Below are 20,024 nucleotides of genomic sequence, written 5' to 3' on the forward strand. Positions count from 1 at the left end.
TATCTGACTTACTTCACTTAGTATAATAATCTCTAGGTCCATCCATGTTGCTGCAAATAGCATGATTTCATTCTTTTTTATGGCTGAGTAGTATTCCATCATCTATATAAACCACATCTTCTTTATCCATTCATCTGTCTATGTCTATCTGTCTATGGACATTTAGGTTGCTTCCATGTGTTGGCTGTTGTAAATAGTGCTTCTATGAACATTGGGGTGCACGTATCTTTTTGAATTATGTTTTTCTCTGGATACATGCTCAGAAGTGGGATTGCAGGGTCATATGGTAACTCCATTTTTAGTTTTTAAGGAACCTCCGTACTGTTCTCCATAGTAGCTGCACCAATTTACATTCCCACCAACAGTATAGGAGGGCTCCCTTTTCTCCACACCCTCTCCACCAATTATTATTTGTAGACTTTATAATAATGGCCATTCTGACCCACGGGAGGTGGTATCTCATTGTAGTTTTGATTTGCACTTCTCTAATAATTAGCGATGTTGAAATCTTTTCATGTGACTATTGGCCATCTGTATGTTTTCTTTGGAGAAATGTCTGTTTAGATCTTGGGCCCATTTTTTTGATTGGGTTGTTTTTTTTCTGTTATTGAATTGTATGAGCTGTTTGGATATTTTGGAAATTAAGCCCTTGTTAGTAGCATCATTAGCAAATATTTTCTCCCAGTCTGTAGGTTGTCTTTTCATTTTGTTTATGGTTTCGTTTGCTGTGCAAAAGCTTATAAATTTAATTAGGCCCCATTTGTTTATTTTTGTTTATATTTCCATTACTCTAGGAGACCGATGCTCTATAGTGCTTTTGAATACATTTATAATAAGGATATCAAATTAGATACTTGAAATGATAAAAACTAGTTTGTGGGGATCTGTGAAAGGATTTTTTTGCATCATTGTGCATAATACAAAAAACAATGGAAGGATAATTTTTATATTTCCCTTCATGCAGGTATTAAAAAGAATACATTAGTATTATATGAATTGCAGGGATTTCTGTAAGATATATTGTTGAGTGAGGAAAGGATTACTTTAGTAATTTCATTATTTTTAAAAAGTATCATCAGTCTCTGTAAATGTACATTTATATGCATGTGTTTATGTATGATTTTATGAACATGGGAAAACATGGAAGAATGCATACATACTAGTCATTAATGTGAGTCTTCCTGGAGTTTGATTGGAGAGGAGGAGTAAAGAAGAAGTGGGAGCCAAATTAAAAAGGGCAAGACTAGCAAAACTGAAATAAAACCCCTCTAGGATATATGACATTTATGTATTTGTATAAAATAATATATGTGTAAAAGGAAATTTAAAATATATATATATAATATATAAAAGTGTTTTTATATTTGTTTGTATGTATATATAAATCAGGATTTTTGTTAAAAATGTGATGAATCTGAGGTCATTGAACATATCAGTTCATATTAGTGTGTCTTCTTTTCCAAGCTCTCCAAAACAAGCTGATTTTGATGTTTGGCTTTCCACACAGTGTGGCTTCAGGGAAAAGACTCATTGGTCAGCACTTTAGTAATACCCTACCCTATAGATATAAAATGTTATTGCAAACAAATAGGATGACTTTCTAATATATATATATATATATTTTTTTTTAATTTAATTTAATTTTTTTTTTGCGGTATGCGGGCCTCTCACTGCTGTGGCCTCTCCCGTTGCAGAGCACAGGCTCCAGACACGCAGGCTCAGCGGCCATGGCTCACGGGCCTAGCCGCTCCGCAGCATGTGGGATCTTCCCGGACCGGGGCACGAACCCGTGTCCCCTGCATTGGCAGGTGGACTCTCAACCACTACGCCACCAGGGAAGCCCTCTAATAGATTTAAAAAAAAAGAAAGAAAGAAAGAAAGAAAGAAAACGTAAAAGGAAGGGAGAAAGAGAGAAAGCCAACCTATCAGATCCTCCTGGAATGGGAGCCTTAACAACCCGATTGCTGGCCACTCCTCTGTTCACAAACCCACAAACTGCTCAGATGGCATGAGTTTTCTGGGTCATACATTACAGTAACCCTCTGTTGCAAATCTTGGGACCATTTAGTTCTATAAACTTCACATATAACTCCAGTTAGCTGATCAGTCCAGGTCCCACTTTACCCACTCTGTTCCTAGGTTAAGCCTCTATGAACAAAGGGCCTGTTATGAGTAAGGCAAATGGTATCTTCCTTTTGCTTTGTGCTACAACTGCACTGAATTGCTTTTACTCCCCGTAGTAGGTCTTGCCCCTTCTGGCCTTCAAGCCCTTGCACATGATCTTTCCTTCACCTAGAAAGCTTTCTAGGCTGAACAAAATGCCCTTCCATGTCCCTGTTGCACACTGTACTCGTCCTCTTTGTATGGTTGCCTCCCTCACTAACCTGTAAGCTGTTCAAGAACAGGCAGTGTGTCTGTCTTCATTGTAGACTCTCCACACTTAACCTGGCACATATTGGTTGAATAAATTTTCAAACGTCTCATAACTCTTTATCTGCCGTTTTACAAAAGTTCTTTCTACCACCTCATCTCAACTAAGATTTTGACAACCTTCCTCCTAATCTGGAGGCTTATATGAGGATTGGGTATTGGCAACCTTCTTGTTACCCACTGCCCTTTTTATTCTGCTGTGACTCAGTTACCTCTCCTTAACCTGTCTCAGCTTTAATTTCCTCATCTTGTAAAAGGGGACTCATGATACTACTAACTATCTCAAGGTTTGTGGCATAATACTGAGTGTTCACATTGTGGCACAGTGCTCAATGTGAACACTGGAAGAGTGAACATAAAGTGCTTAGCTCAGGGTCAGGTGCTTTAATTATTACTGAAACCCTTGCCAATCATTTGCACCATCTTTTTTTGCCATCAAGTTTGCCCATCTTAGTAGCTTCACCCCAGGCTTCTTTACCCATCTGTCCTTTGGAACCCATCATTGGCATTTCAGAGGTACTCTCACCAACTCCTTGACTACTCCGTGATTTTTCGCCATGCTGTTTTGCTTATTTCTAGCTCTTGGAAACTTTCACCATAAGCTTTACATACTTCCACTTTCCTGCTACTAGCGGAAATCACAAAGCTGATTCAACACAGAATGTGCCAAATTTGCCAGATTGACTGAGAGAATCTGTCTGATGGCATGGCAGTCTTCTTTTGTTCATTTAAAAGATGGCTTCTCGGGCTTCCCTGGTGGCGCAGTGGTTGAGAATCTGCCTGTCCATGCAGGGGACACGGGTTTGAGCCCTGGTCTGGGAAGATCCCACATGCCGCGGAGCAGCTAGGCCCGTGAGCCACAACTACTGAGCCTGCGCATCTGGAGCCTGTGCTCCGCAGCAAGAGAGGCCACAATAGTGAGAGACCCATGCAACGCGATGAAGAGTGGCCCCCGCTTGCCGCAACTGGAGAAAGCCCTCGCACAGAAATGAAGACGCAACACAGCCAAAAATAAATAAATAAATAAATATATATATATAAAAAATAAATAAATAAAAGATGGCTTCTCAACCCAGGATATGCACCAGAATTAACCTGCAGAGCTTTGTAAAGCTACACATGTGTGGATCCCACCCTTCAGCCCTAAGAAGGAGACTTGTTAGGTGTGGGACCTAGGCATACCTATTTTTTTCTTGTTGTTTGTTTCCCTTTGTATGTATGTATGTATGTATGTATTTACATCTTTATTGGAGCATAAGTGCTTCACAATGTTGTGGTAGTTTCTGCTGTATAACAACGTGAATCAGCTATATGTATACATATATCCCCATATCCCCTCCTTCTTGTGTCTCCCTCCCACCCTCCCTATCCCACCCCTCTAGGTGGTCACAAAGCACTGAGCTGATCTCCCTGTGCTATGCAGCTGCTTCCCACTAGCTATCTATTTCACATTTGGTAGTGTATACATGTCAGTGCTACTCTCTTACTTTGTCCCAGCTTGTGTTAGTATACGGTATTTGTTTTTCTCTTTCTGACTTCCTTCACTCTGTATGATAGACTCTAGGTCCATCTACCCCACTACAAATAACTCAATTTCGTTTCTTTTTATGGCTGAGTAATATTCCATTGTATATATGTGCCACATCTTCTTTACGCATTCATCTGTCGATGGACACTTAGGTTGCTTCCATGTCCTGGCTATTGTAAATAGTGCTGCAGTGAACATTGTGGTACCTGACTCTTTCTGAATTATGGTTTTCTCTGGGTGTATGCCCAGTAATGGGATTGCTGGGTCATGTGGTAGTTCTATTTTTAGTTTTTTAAGGAACCTCCATACTGTTCTCCATAGTGGCTGTATAAATTTACGTTCCCATCAACAGTGCAAGAGGGTTCCCTTTTCTCCACACCCTCTCCAACATTTATTGTTTGTAGATTTTTTGATGATGGCCATTCTGACCAGTGTGAGGTGATACCTCACTGTAGTTTTGATTTGCATTTCTCTAATGACTAGTGATGTTGAGCATCCTCTCATGTGTTTGTTGGCAATCTGTATCTTCTTTGGAGAAATGTCTATTTAGGTCTTCTGCCCATTTTTGGATTGGGTTGTTTGTTTTTTTTGATATTGAGCTGCATGAGCTGCTTGTTGATTTTGGAGGTTAAGCTTTGTCAGTTTGCAAATATTTTCTCCCATTCTGAGGCTTCTCTTTTGGTCTTGCTTATGGTTTCCTTTGCTGTGCAAAAGCTTTTAAGTTTCATTAGGCCCCATTTGTTTATTTTTGTTTTTATTTTATTAATATGCAAATTTATTTATTTAATTTTGGCTGTGTTGGGTCTTTGTTGCTGCACGCGGACTTTCTCTAGTTGTGGAGAGCAGGGGCTACTGTTGTGGTGCGCGGGCTCCTCATTGAGGTGGCTTCTCTTGTTGCAGAGCATGGGCTCTAGGTGTGCGGGCTTCAGTAGTTGTGACGTCAGGGCTCACTAGTTGTGGCTTGTGGGATCTAGAGTGCAGTCTCAGTAGTTGTGGTGCATGGGCTTAGTTGCTCCACGGCATGTGGGATCTTCCCGAACCAGGGCTCAAACCTGTGCCCCCTGCATTGGCAGGTGGATTCTTAACCACTGCGCCACCAGGGAAGTCCTATTTTTGTTTTTATTTCCATTTCTCTAGGAGGTGGGTCAAAAAGGATCTTGCTGTGATTTATTTCATAGAGTGTTCTGCCTATGTTTTTCTCTGTTTTATAGTGTCTGACCTTACATTTAGGTCTTTAATCCATTTTGAGTTTATTTTTGTGTATGGCATTAGGGAGTGTTCTAATTTCATTCTTTTACATGTAACTGTCCAGTTTTCCCAGCACCACTTATTGAAGAGGTTGTCTTTTCTCCATTGTATATTCTTATCTCCTTTTTCAAAGATAAGGTGACCATATGTGTGTGGGTTTATCTCTGGGCTTTCTATTCTGTTCCATTGATCTATATTTCTGTTTTTGTGCCAGTACCATACTGTCTTGATTACTGTAGCTTTGTAATATAGTCTGAAGTCAGGGAGCCTGATTCTTCCAGCTCTATTTTTTTTCCTCAAGATTGCTTTGGCTATTCAGGGTCTTTTGTGTTTCCATACAAATTGTGAATTTTTTTCTTCTAGTTCTTTGTTTATTTATTTTTTAATTTTTGGCTGTGTTGGGTCTTCATTGCTGCACGCAAGCTTTCTCTCTCTAGTTGTGGTGAGCAGGTGCTACTCTTTGTTGCAGTGCACGGGCTTCTCATTGCGGTGGCTTTTCTTGTTGCAGAGCACAGGCTGTAGGTGTGTGGGCTTCAGTAGTTGTGGCACGCAGGCTCAGTAGTTGTGACTTGCGGGCTCTAGAGCACAGGCTCAGTAGTTGTGGTGCATGGGCTTAGTTGCTCCGTGGCATGTGGGGATCTTCCCAGACCAGGGCTCAAACCCGTGTCCCCTGCACTGACAGGTGGATTTTTAACCACTGCGCCACCAGGGAAGCCCTGTTCTAGTTCTGTGAAAAATGCCATTGGTAGTTTGGTAGGGATTACACTGAATCTGTAGATTGCTTTGGGTAGTATAATCATTTTCACAATGTTGATTCTTCTAATCCAAGAACATGGTATCTCTCCATCTGTTTGTATCATCTTTAATTTCTTTCATCCGTGTCTCATAGTTTTCTGCATACAGATCTTTTGTCTCCTTAGGTAGGCTTATTCCTAGGTATTTTATTCTCTTTGTTGCAGTGGTAAATGGGAGTGTTTCTTTAATTTCTCTTTCAGATTTGTCATCATTAGTGTATAGGAATGCAAGAGATTTCTGTTCATTAATTTTGTATCCTGCTACTTTAGCAAATTCATTGATTAGCTCTCGTAGTTTTCTGGTAGCATCTTTAGGACTCTCTATGTATAGTATCATGTCATCTGCAAGCAGTGACAGTTTTACTTCTTCTTTTCCGATTTGGATTCCTTTTATTTCTTTTTCTTTTTTGATTGCTGTGGCTAAAACTTCCAAAACTATGTTGAATAATAGTGGTGAGAGTGGGCAACCTTGTCTTGTTCCTGTTCTTTGAGGAAATGGTTTCAGTTTTTCACCATTGAGGGCGATGTTGGCTGTGGGTTTGTCATATATGGCCTTTATTACGTTGACGTAGGTTCCCTCTATTAGGCATACCTATTTTTAAAAAGCCTTGGGTTGTTCTTTTGGACAACTAGGTTTAAGAACTCTGCTCTGTTAAGTTTCTGGCAACTGTTTTATGTGCTTTCCCTTATCCTCAAGTCCCAAATTTCCCTTCTCATGTTGTCTGCTGTGAATCTCTACTTCCTGGCTCTGTACCTGTATTTCCAGCTGCTTGCTTGGTTGGTTCCTCTTGAATGTCCTACTTTCACCTTATAATTACTCTGTACAAAGCCTAATTCCCACCTTCAAACTAGAGCAATCCACTAACTTACCAATTTCATTTATTGCTCCAACATTCTGTAAACACTCTAGCTTAGAATATTGGTATCTTTTCTGAATTCTGTCTCTTCTTTACCTTTAGCAGTTGTCACCTACACCATTTGCCTCCCTTCCCTGCTACTACTTGTTTTTCCTGATGCCAACCTAGAATGTTACAGTAGCTCTCCACTTCTGGCCACCATATTTTGCCAACCCACTGCCTCCAGAATATTCTTCTGTTACAGCTTTATTCATGTCACTCTCCTGCTTTTAGAAGCCTTAAGTTGCTGTGTCATACTGTAGAATAAAGTCTGAAATGCTTACCTGTACACTTGAGACCCTCAAAAATGTGGATCCAATTCAACCTTTTGATTTTATTTCCCATTACTTCCCTTAATGTATGTTAAGCAACGTTATTTAGAGGCAAGAGGGAGAAGAAACTCTTTTTGAATACTAGCGCTGCCACTTGCCAAAATCGGATCTCAAGCAAGTTTAGCTTCTTTGACTTTAGTTGCCTCATCTGTAAAAACAGAACATAAAAATAACTATTTACGTGGTTTGTCATAAGTAGTTAACATGTATAGTGTGCTTAGCACCCTATACATGTTAACTACTGGCACCTAAAGGGCCTTGAAATATATTCTTTACCCCCTCCCGCCAATCTCCTCCAGCTGCCCTCATTAGATGTGCAGCTCTCTCACATCCTTCTCGTTTTCTTTTTCTTTGCTCATGCCACTCTCTCTGCCTTTCCATTTATAGCTTTTGAAATCCTATTCTTTTTTTTTTTTCTTTACCCTCTTCATAAATGCCCCTGCCCTTGTCCATTTCAAATTCCCACAGTGCTTTATAGCATTTTTCCCCCTTTGTTGTTATGTTAGATATTTCTAGTTCTGTCTACAAACTGAATTGAAATCTCAAGGACAAGGACCTGGTTGTAGTCCTCTTGGTTTTTCCTGTCATTCCCAGCATGCTCCTTTGTAGCCAGCATGTTTTCAGTGAATATTGAGCCAACAGGTAAAGCCAAAGAACCAACCAAGTCAAAAGATAAACCAACAAGCAATATCACTCCAAGAGAAATAAAGTAGCAAATTAATCCACATACCTAGAGAAAGGATTCCTCCCATCAAATAAATAGGTCAAAAGAGGACTTCTCTGGGAAATAGCTGACTCTGAATCTAGGGCAGGAAATGTATAAATTGAATTTATAAGATTTTTGTTATATCAGGAAGCAATGGAGTTCTCTAAGACTGCTGAGTTTCTGTTAGAAGGACTCAGGAATTAACGTGGAATTTTGGCTGATTAAAGATTAGGTAATTTGAGTATCAAGCAATAATAAGAGCAGTGGATTGAAATATGTCAAATATGTTCAAATCCATAAAGTTACAATGAAACTAAAAAAGAAAAAAAGATTTGATCACCTCTGGAAGAACTTAGGAAACCCATTTCTCATTCTGAAAACAGAAGAATAAAGCATTTGTGTTACCTTTCCTGTAGGAATTATACCTGAGATAAACAAGTAGTTGAAGAAAATGTTTCTTTTAATCACTGAACTCCAGCTCACAAATGAAGACAGGATGATAGAATATCAATTCAAAAAAAGTTTTTCTAAGACAGTCTCTTCAGCAAGTGGTATTGGGAAAGCTGGACAGCCACATGTAAATAATGAAGTTAGAACACACCCTCCCACCATACACAAAAATAAACTCAAAATGCCTTGAAGACTTAAATATAAGACGTGACACCATAAAACTCCTGGAAGAGAACATAGGCAAAACATTCTCTGACATAAATCGTACCATCATTTTCTTAGGTCAGTCTCCTAAGGCAATAGCAAAAGCAAAAATAAACAAATGGGACCTAATCAAACTTATAAGCTTTTGCACAGCAAAGGAAACCATAAAGAAAATGAAGAGACCGCCTACAGACTGGGAGAAAATATTTACAAACGATGCCACCGACAAGGGCTTAATTTCCAAAATATACAAACAGTTCATACAACTCAATAACAAAAAAACAACCCAATCAAAAAATGGGTAGAAGACCTAAATACACATTTCTTCAAAGAAGACATACAGATGGCCAAGGGGCACATGAAAAGCTGCTCAGCATTGCAAATTATTAGAGAAATGCAAATCAAAACCAACAGTGAGGTACCACCTCACACTGGTCAGAATGGCCATCATTAAAAAGCCTACATGTAACAAATGCTGGAGAGGGTATGGAGAAAAGGGAACCCTCCTACACTGTTGTTGGGAATACAAATTGGTGCAGCTACTATGGAAAAACAGTATGGAGGTTCCTTAAAAAAAGAGTTGCCATATGGATCTAGCAATCCCACTCCTGGGCATGTATCTGGAGAAAACTCCAGAAAACCCATAATTTGAAAAGATACGTGCACCCCAGTGTTTATCGTAGCACTGTTTACAGTAACCCATGTACCGTAAACGGAAGCAACGTAAATGTCCATCGATAGATGAATGGATAAAGAAGATGTAGAATATATACACAATGGAATACTACTCAGCCATAGAAAAGAATGAAATCATGCCATTTGCAGTAACATGGATGGACTAGAGATTATCATACTAAGTGAAGTTAGTCAGATAGAGAAAGACAAATATCATATGATATCACTTGTATGTGGGAATCTAAAATATGACACAAATGAATTTATTTACAAAACAGAAACAGACTTACAGACATAGAAAAAAGACTTATGGTTACCAAAGGGGAAAGGGGGTGGGGGAGGGATAAATTAGGAGTTTGGGATTAGCAGATACAGACTACTATATATAAAATGGACAACAAAGTCCTACTGTATAGCACAGGGAACTATATTCAATATCCTAAAATAAATCATAATGGAAAAGAATATGTATGTATATGTATAACTGAATCACTTTGCTGTATACCAGAAACTAACAAAACATTGTAAATCGACTATACTTCAAGTTAAAAAAATTTTTTTTCTTAATTTGAAGAGTACTTGTCTATCCAGCTAACTTGCCCTGTCTCTTTTCTAACCTTAAAAAAAAAAAAAACAGTCTTAGAATCAGAAGCTTTATGTAGCAAAAAATACCAGAATGAAGGTTTGGTAACTTTCGTTTTAGATTGCAGTCAAAAGGCTATTAGAGGGACTTCCCTGGTGGCAAAGTGGTTAAGAATCCACCTGCCAATGCAGTAGACAAGCATTCGAGCCTCAGTCTGGGAAGATCCCACATGCCGCGGAGCACCTAACCCCGTGCACCGCAACTACTGAGCCTGCGCTCTAGAGCCCGCGAGCCACAACTTCTGAAGCCCATGCACCTAGAGCCTGTGCTCCGCAACAAGAGAAGCCACCGCAATGAGAAGCCCGCGCACTGCAACGAAGAGTAGCCCCCACTCTCCGCAGCTAGAAAAAGACAGAGCACAGCAATGGAGACACAAAGCAGCCAAAAATAAATTAATTAATTATTTTTTAAAAAGGCAATCATATGAATAATTTCCCATCCTGGAAATGTTAAAACCTCTCATTTGGGTCTTGTTTTTTTTTTAATGTTTCTGGAGTTTTACTTCCCGTTACTGCCGGTCATCTCAAGAGACCCTTCAACCTACTCAAGTAGATTGTAGTATTGACCTTCCTACTCAATGCAGGGAAGGAGACAGAACCAGACTCCAACATACTAGTAGTTTCAGTCTCCCAGTCCAGGGTCTTAAACAGTTTTTAAACTTATCACAGTGAACATTGGTTCTTTAAGTGGTGTATGTGTAAAGAGGTAATAGAAAAGGCTGACTGTATATCATAAAGTAAATATATTAACTCAAAAGCAAAATAAATAATCTGCATAAGATAATAGAGAAAGAACTCATTTAAATGGCAGTCAGCTTGTATAATCTTAATTCTGATTTTTAATAAAGTGCCGTAAATACAGCAGGTAATTGCAGATTTTTCTCTGCAGATACCTTGTTTTCCCTCGACACATGTTTTAACGTTTCTGAAATTTGCATTTAGCTTACAATACATGTGTACACTTAACGTGGCAGTGTCCCTACAGCCTCCTTACCCCGCCCAAAAAACTTTAAAATTGTGTTTTACAATTAATTTTGGTTTTGAATCTTGGCAGTATGACAGTAATAATGTTTCTGGATGAATTTCGAGAGCAAAGTTTGTTTTAAAAGTGCTTCAAAAATGCTTTAGGGGCTTCCCTGGTGGCGCAGTGGTTGGGAGTCCGCCTGCCGATGCGGGGGACACGGGTTCGTGCCCCGGTCCGGGAGGATCCCATGTGCCACGGAGCAGCTGGGCCCGTGAGCCATGGCTGCTTAGCCTGTGTGTCCGGAGCCTGTGCTCCGCAACGGGAGAGGCCACAGCAGTGAGAGGCCCGTGTACCACAAAAAAAAAAAAAAAAAAAGCTTTAGAGCAGTATTTTCCAAAGTAGTTTCTTCATAATACCATGTATACCGTGTATGTTATACCATAGTGCCAGTTCCAGTGTTCCTAAAAAGGGGAGCGGGGATTCTCAATGGTCAAATAAGTTTGGAAAACACATATAACCTTTAGAGTTTCATTATGGACAAAAAGCCCATTAAGCTCTGAGAAAGCCTGTGGTTTAAATAAATAAAAACTCTTTAAATGTCTTTTAACCAAGTATTTTCCAAACTCTGCTGACCCTAAAATCCTTTTTTGTTAATACCTGCTAGCACTCCATTTTAGGAAATGCTGCTAGGTAGAGTCATTAATAAAAGTATTAGAACGAAACATTTTTGTCAGGTTGCTTTAAATACTTGCCTTTTGCGAATTGAAAAGATTACTAACATTTCTATGCATCTGTTTACCTAGTTGTCACAAGAACCTTTCCAAAGGCAGGCATGACTAGACTAGATTATCAGCTTAGTCAGACATGATCTTTAACTGCTTTCAATAGTACAGCAACCTCGAACTGCCCAGGTAGTTTTAGCCCTTGGTTCATCTCACATTGGTACATTGCACCACCAGGGAAGTCCCCAAAACCATCAACTTTTAAACTATGAAAATAATTTTTTTCTGTGGAAGAAAGAGAAGCTCTGTACAAGTACTGCTTTTGAGATTGAGAGGTTTTGTCTCTTGAAATCTTCAGAAGAAGGAGGAAGTAAGAAGCAATGGTAAGAAGCTGTCTTTAAGACTTCCCTGGTGGCGCAGTAGTTAAGAATCCGCCTCCCAATGCAGGGGACATGGGTTCGAGCCCTGGTCTGGGGAGATCCCACATACCGCGGAGCAACTAAGCCCATGCGCCACAACTACTGAGCCTGCGGTCTAGAGCCCGCAAGCCACAGCTACTGAGCCTGTATGTTGCAACTACTGAAGCCCGTGAGCCTAGAGCCCATGCTCTGCAATAAGAGAAGCCACCACAGTGAGAAGCCCATGCACCGCAACAAAGAGTAGCCCCTGCTCGCCTCAACCAGAGAAAGCCCATGTGCGGCAATGAAGACCCAACGCAGCCAAAAGTAAATAAATAAATAAAAAGCCTTTAAAAAAAAAAGAAGAAGCTATCTACAAAGTGACTGATATAATGTTATATAAAGATGTTTGGAGGTGGAGGAGGAAACAACCACCGAAAAAACAAAACCATAATTTTGTTTTATTTATTTATTTTTTTTGTGGTACGCGGGCTTCTTACTGTTGTGGCCTCTCCCGTTGCGGAGCACAGGCTCCAGACGCGAAGGCTCAGCGGCCATGGCTCACGGGTCCAGCTGCTCTGCGGCATGTGGGATCCTCCCGGACCGGGACACGAACCCGCGTCCCCTGCATCGGCAGGCGGACTCTCAACCACTGCGCCACCAGGGAAGCCCCACAAAACCATAATTTTAAATACTGAACTGGGAACTTCAGACTTCAGTTCTAGCCAACAGCTCTGATACTTAATAGCAGAGAGTTGTAAAAGCAATTTCACTAGTCTGAGATCTTGGTTTTCTTGCTCATAAAATGGGGTATTGAATGGCATATTCCAAGCTGTTATTATACAGAACTTTAGAGTTTTGTGAGGTATGGATAGGAGTTATAGGTTGGGGACAGGAGATTGAGGACTAAGGGCTAAATTTTAAACTGGGTACTAGTTGTGCTTAGGGTTTTGTTTTGTTTTGTTTTTTTGTTTTTTTTGCGGTACGCGGGCCTCTCACTGCTGTGGCCTCTCCCGTTGCGGAGCACAGGCTCCGGACGCGCAGGCTCAGCGGCCATGGCTCACGGGCCTAGCCGCTCCGCGGCATGTGGGATCCTCCCAGAGCGGGGCACGAACCCATGTGCCCTGCGTCGGCAGGGGACTCTCAACGACTGCGCCACCAGGGAAGCCCCACTAGTTGTGCTTAGGTTTTGATGCTAGCATATAGAGGAGAAAGTGCATCTCCCCCTCACCCCTACCCCGACCCTCAATTGTATTTCCATATACTCCAATGACCTTTGGTTTGTTGTTGCTATAGCATTGGACGTTAGGACACTTTTCAAAGCAATTTTATCTGTGATTCTGCCTTGCAGTTGTGATTCATTATAGATAGGAATGCATTTCTCCAGGGGAATGAATATTGTTAAACCACCAAAATTATTTTCGTTTCTGGAAGTTATTATATTTAAGAATAAAATATATGTTTAGACATGAGAGGTATGAAGGTATATATTTTTATACAATTATTTTATCCATCTTATTTGTTTGTTTTAACCAGTTACCCATGGGTGTATTGTTTCCACAATAAAACTTTTTCTACCAGATGGTATGGAAGCCCGGCTCCGCTCAGAGTGAGTATAATATAGAGCTATGAACTTTTTGTATTAATTACATTGGTTAATAATATTCTAGATGATAGTATACTGTTTATACTTCAGGATTATTCTAATAATGTTAGAAAATTGATGTAGTACTTTTGGAATATAATGTACTACAGTATAATTACTTTTCACATTAGTTACAAATGTAGTAAATAATAATGTGTAAGGAGGCACAGTTATTTTGTTTCCAAAATTAACTTTATAACTTATATTTGCTGGAAAATTAGTTTTTTAGAATATTTGGAGTATGTAAGTTATTGATGAGTGATAATTGTATTCATTTTGATCTGCATTTCATATACGACTTCTTAAACTATGGTTGCCTCTGAAGCTAATGCCAGTGTCATAATCTTAAAGGACTTTAAGGATGTTGACACAGTTAGTAGTCTATATTGGTGGGAGTTTTTGGAGGGATTTTCCAATTCTGTAGTTTTTTCTTTTTTTAAATGAAGCAGTGGAAAGGTCACTTAGACGAGGACAAACTTGAGAGGGAAAAGTTACTCATAAAATGCAAATGTTAAAATGTAAGCATAAATACATTTTGATCTTGTACTTTTCACAGATTATTATTATGAAGTGTTAGAGGGAGCTAAACAGTCTTTAAACTTAAGCAGTTTTTATTTTGAATAAATAAATATGAATATTGGATATGGTAGAGGTTTGTTTCTACACCCAGCATAATATTTTCTGTCCTACAAAAGCAGAAACAAATATCTGAGGGTGGGAGGTTGAGAGCAGCAGTAAGTTGAAGGTGAAGTAGAATAGTGAGTAGGAAAGAGAGAGGGAAAAAGGAAGCAGAGAGAGATCCTCTTATTACTATGATAGTGCTTTCATTAGAATTATTGTATATTATGCTTCAGTTGGAGGCTACCAATTTGTTTTTTTTTTAAACCTTTCAGGATATCTGAATAAAACAGAAAATTTAAAACATTTTGTGTTTTGGGGGGTTTTTTTGCGGTACGCGGGCCTCTCACTGTTGTGGCCTCTCCCGTTGCGGAGCACAGGCTCCGGACGCGCAGGCTCAGCGGCCATGGCTCACGGGCTCAGCCGCTCCGCGGTATGTGGGATCTTCCCGGACCGGGGCACGAACCCGTGTCCCCTGCATTGGCAGGCGGACTCTCAACCACTGCGCCACCAGGGAAGCCCTTAAACATTTTAAATTTAAAACGTTAATCTGTTCCCTGTTCTAAATTATAGTTTAATTATTAAAAATATAGTTAACTTTGGGAACATTAATGTGACTTAGCTTTTAATATGAGTTAGTCAAGAGTTAAGGTTTTAAAAATAAGAGTAACTATTAATCAACTAATAACAAGTGGCTTCTTAAAGACCTGGATGTTTGTATTTGATAGTGAGATTTTTCTTTCATGGATTCAAAAGCTTTGAGCAGCTGCATAAAGGGTCATGTCTGTTCTCAGCTTCCATCCGATAGGGCATATGAATTTTTTCAAAGTCTACATCAGTGAATTGTGTTCCTATCCCTCTTGTTCCCCCAGTGCTTTTCATCTTTGTCCCTTTTTCCTTCTCTTTGTTTGGTTTTTCTTATGTGGTTAAATGTTAGCATCATTTAAAATTTCGCTGCCAGTTTCATTGTGTGTAATCTGGTTGACTTTCTGGAGAAGATGAATTTTGAACAGGCAGTCCTCGAGCTGGAGGAAGATCAGAACGGTCTTTAGAGGTAGATAGTGTGGTTCAAAGCCCAACTCCACCTGTTCTCTGACTTGATCAGGCCTCCCTTTTCTCATTTGTAAAATGAAGTTAATAATAGTACCTATTGAGCAGGAATTTTATGAGGAGGATTAAGCAAGACTGTACACTTAAAGAGTTTAGTGTAGTACCTGGTGCATAATGAGCACACGATGAATACTGTTTCTTTTATTGTAATCTAATATTTTCTAGCAATCAAGATGCTTTTAAGTATGCCAGAATACCATTTAATATTTTTAAGGTCTTCAGTAGGTATACCGTTCTCAAAAAGCTGATTCTTTTTTCTTCCTTGATTTTTATTTTTATTGCACAAATAATTTTCAAATAATAAGAAACATAGAAAAATTGCCTATAATCCCACCACCCTAACACTAAATAAGTTTTCCTTCTACAGTTCCTTGTTGCGTATGAACTTTTTTCCATAACTCAAACAAAATACACCTGTATCCACAATAGTTTCTGTAAAGTACAAATATATTTCAATTATGGAATGTTTTGCTAGATTTTTAGCCTTTTGTTTATCAACCAGATTTTCATGAGAATGGAAAATTTTGTACTTGGGTCACTGAGAAAACTCGTTTAAAAAAAAACAAAAACAAAACCTCCTGGGACTTCCCTGGTGGTCCAGTGGTTAAGATTCCATGCTCCCAGTGCAGGGGGCCCAGGTTCAATCCCTGGTCAGGGAACTAAGATCCCATATATTGCAGCTAAGCCCACGTGCCACAACTAGAGAAGCTCGTGCGCCACAACAAAGAGCCCAGGCACTGTGATGAAGACCCAGCACAGCCAAAATAAAAAACAAAAAGCTTCCATTAATACCATTTGCTTCTATTTAGACTTTCTCAAGTTCATTTCCCTGTATGTGCATATCTACAGAGAAAAGGTATATACCCAAAATGGCTATATCTGGGTGCTGGCATTGGGTAGTTTTTATTTATTTCCTCATGCTTTACTTCACACATTTTCCCTAGTCAATATGTATTACTTGTATAAAATCAAGAAAAAGAAACTTATGTTTAAAACGTCTATTCCATTTTTATGAGGCAGAGGAAAAAACACTAAAGCTGTATGTAATTTTTTAAACCTTCATTAGGCACCAGATTTGTTAGGGCCTTGTATAGGTTCTGGGGATGCAGAGGTGAATTGTTCAAAGTGCTGAGAACACAGATGTGAAATCAAAGGAGTAGAGCAGGGGATTATGGTCTCAGTGGGAGTCTCTACAGGATATCATGGGAGCTCAGAAGGGAAGTGAGGGCTAATACTTAATATTCCATTTTATTCACCATCTTAGTGTATTTGTGACTAATTAAATTGAAATATTCTTAGGATGTTTGCAGTTACTACAATGGAATCAGAATTGTCATCCCTATTTTTAAGTCCTGCAAGATCAGTTTGTCGGCAACTTACACGTGATTAACCTGTTGAATCTAGGAACTTTACCTAATCAACCATCAAGCAGACCATTACCAGATTGGCCTCTAGGATATGGAGTGAGGAGCAACTGGTAGGGGCCATGGGTGGCAGTCTTGCTCTGTGCTCCATCTACTCACCCTACCAACCCACATTACAGTATCTTACAGTGCTTGTTAAGACAGGAACCCTGGCTTCCTTAGCGGCTCTGTTCTCATGGGAGCGGTAGTAGTGATCAAGTGCTACTATGTCTAGGTACTTTTTTAAGCTCTTTACTTCTATTCACACATTTAATACTCACAGTAACCCTATGTGGTTAGTTTTATGATTATCCCCATTTTATGGATGAGGAAACTGAGACCTGTAGTGGTTAGATAACTTGCCCAAGATTATATACCTGCTAAGTAGAGCCAAAATTTGGACCCAGTCAGTATAGCTTCTGAGCCTGCATGCTTAACTGCTACACTGTACTGCCTCTTATGTACTTTATAAGGCCCAAAAGGCAATTAATACCAATTAATACTGTGTTACTGTTTAGTTTTAAAGTGATATACTGAGTTAGATTCATAACTACATGTAAGCTTTCAGTGTGTGAGGTGGCTGGGTAGAGAAGAATAGTACTAATGTTTTGGTTAGCTGAAGTTGTTCTCCACTAGAATGTATTTTCAAATTATAGCCTTCTTTACAGTAGAACTTTGCTTTTTAAGGCTTCCTGTATAGAAGTATTTAATTTTAAGAGAACTTAATTTACACATTCTAAAATTTTAAATGGATAATTTAAGGAGTGCTTCCTTTCTGTTTAGAAGTTCTTATAACCAAGGAATTCACCATAGCCCTCATTAATAGTAGATCCGGCAAGGGCATTTAATACGTTTTGGATTTTGAATTTGTGTTTAGAAATACATTAATGTGTAAAAGGTTTGTGTATTTATTACCTTGTTTTCTAACAATTCTATATGTTTATGAAGGATTAAAAATAATTCACATTCTTTTAATTATATGAAAACAAGTATGTCAACTTTGGGGTTTAAGATATTCTTGTACTGTCACACTCTATTTCCTCTATTGTCAGGAAGTTAGATAAAAATTCTAAATTTTACTTTTCAGTGTCATCCATGCTCCATTACCAAGTCCTGTTGACAAAGTAAGTTGCTAATGATTATTTTTTCCAAACTGGTTCAGCTATATTGCTTTTGAAAATGTTTCTGTTTGTTCATTTTTAATATGCTTTACCTAGAAACTTATTTCTCTTTTGTAACAAAAATACAAGAATGCATATAGCTGTATAGTTATTCTAGCCTGATCTTCAAAAACTGGAGAATTTAGGATGGATGTTTCTTAGGACAAAGCCTTTGTTATCTCAAGTCAGTGGCTGACTCTAGACTAGAAGCATTTGTTTTGTGCCTAGCCAAAGGTAAGAAGTGTTAGTTACTACTTTTTATTCTATAATGCATTTCTGTCTAGAAATATTTATTAAAGCTTTGCACCCAGATAATTTACTCAAAATATACCTACACATGGAAATAACACAGAAATATGGGCTTACAGAATTTTCTCTTTAATTGTTCTTGAAGATCAGTTTTAACTTGATTTGGACAGAAACTTTGCAGTAATTACTTGTTAGAAAATATTTTTCTTTTGTTCAGAAATAATGGTGTATTAAACTGTAGATATTATTGCTAAGTAGCAAAAAAACAAAAGATCTCTTGTATCTTTTGGCATTAAAGTGTATGTTGAGTTTTCTCAGTAAAGTAACTAAACTATTGGGAAAAACATTTTACTTTTTTTTCCTTCCATTTGGATAAAGAATGAAAGCCTACCTGAAACTGAAGTTCTCTGTTAGATTCCTTTTTTAGAAGTAAAAGTGGTTAAACATCAACTTCAGCAATACCAAGAGTCATTTCAGAAGTAAATAATGGCCTTGCTGATTTAGGACTAACTTTTAAAAAAATAATGCCACCTCTCTGTCTTCTACTTAGCATATTAGTAAAAATAGACTTCCTGAGCTTAATAAGGAACGATGCTGTTAACATCACTAATAAGTTAACATATAAGGCTTGGGTAGTGTTGAGAATATGGATAAATGAATGATACAGCAACCTGTTAGTGCCTTTTTTTAAAAAAAATAATTCTGTGGTTGTATATTCCACACCCAGGAGAAACCCTTTATAGAAGTTATTTCTTCCAATACTCTTGAGTTCTAAGCATTTTGGCTGTGACTTTAATGTTTAAACACTATTATTTCCCATCTTTTTCTTCTTAAAACCTACCTACAGTTTAAAGGAAAAAAAAAAAGACCTTTTTTCATTGCCTCTGGCCATTGGACAAAGTATTGTATTTCGTGCCCTGCTTCTCCCCACATGCCCACATACAAATATCATTTTGAAGATGGCTACTTCTAAACGAATTGTGACTTGTTGACATGTTGAAGAACTATTTGACAATGAATTTTAAAGGGGAAAAATGTAGATCTGTTGATTTAGCAGGTATTATTTCTGGGTAAAGAAAAGGCTGTATTGCCTTTGTGCCGTAAGTCTGTGATTTGGTTTATCAAGGAATGTTTTCATGGGTAGCACTTGTTGCACCATCCTGCTTGTAAATCCCAAACTGATCAGCATAATACAATACCATTTATAAATTCTAGACATGGAGCAGAAATATTTTGAAAACTAAAGAAAATTGTTCATTTGAAAAATAATTTTTATTTTGCGTATTTCAGTAAATAGGCATTGCAAGGACTTGATTTGGCTTTAATGTCTTCTGCAAATATTCTGTGTGACTGTCAATGGTGTATCATTTTGTTTCTAGGTTGCTGCTAACACTCCAAGTATGTACTCTCAGGAACTATTCCAGCTTTCTCAGTATCTTCAGGTAAAATATATCTTGAGAATTCTTAGTCTTTAAAAGCAGAGCTTAGATTTGATTTCGCTAGTTCACAAATATAGGCTAAAGAAATACTGGCTGGATACAAGTACAAAAGAAATACCTTTTTAAAGTACAAAAAAAATTTAAAATAGGTCTTATAAAAAAAAAGGATTTAAAAAATCCGATTTTTAAGTCTAGAGAAGATAAGGTTCTGTACAAGAGAAGTTTTTTTCTTCACATATGAAGAAGTTCCACAGTTGTTCTTTATCCAAAGGTGACTTTTAAATAAAATTAAATCTGGACAGATTTTGGTTGTTATTAATAAATATAATAGCAAATAATATGAACTGTTAAAATATTAACTATTAATAGCAAATAATTATGTAGTACTTACTATATGCCAGACTCTAGCAG

General features: G+C 38.3%; 1 protein-coding gene across 28 annotated transcripts in view; it reads left to right on the forward strand.

Moving 5' to 3' along the window:
- The window catches only part of SLMAP (sarcolemma associated protein), a 150,754-nt gene that overhangs the window by 66,931 nt on the left and 63,799 nt on the right, over window positions 1-20,024 (forward strand). For all 28 annotated transcript variants that reach the window (XM_022572758.3, XM_022572756.3, XM_022572764.3 and 25 more), the window contains 3 exons: window positions 13,526-13,598; window positions 17,853-17,889; window positions 19,554-19,616. In XM_022572758.3, the coding sequence (XP_022428466.1) occupies window positions 13,526-13,598; window positions 17,853-17,889; window positions 19,554-19,616 (173 nt within the window). The remainder of the gene's footprint in view (window positions 1-13,525; window positions 13,599-17,852; window positions 17,890-19,553; window positions 19,617-20,024) is intronic.

The sequence above is a fragment of the Delphinapterus leucas genome, chromosome 10 (genome assembly GCF_059928025.1).
Source record: "Delphinapterus leucas isolate spDelLeu-1000000601 "Yukka" chromosome 10, BTC_Dleu_Yukka2, whole genome shotgun sequence".
Lineage (NCBI taxonomy): Eukaryota > Metazoa > Chordata > Mammalia > Artiodactyla > Monodontidae > Delphinapterus > Delphinapterus leucas.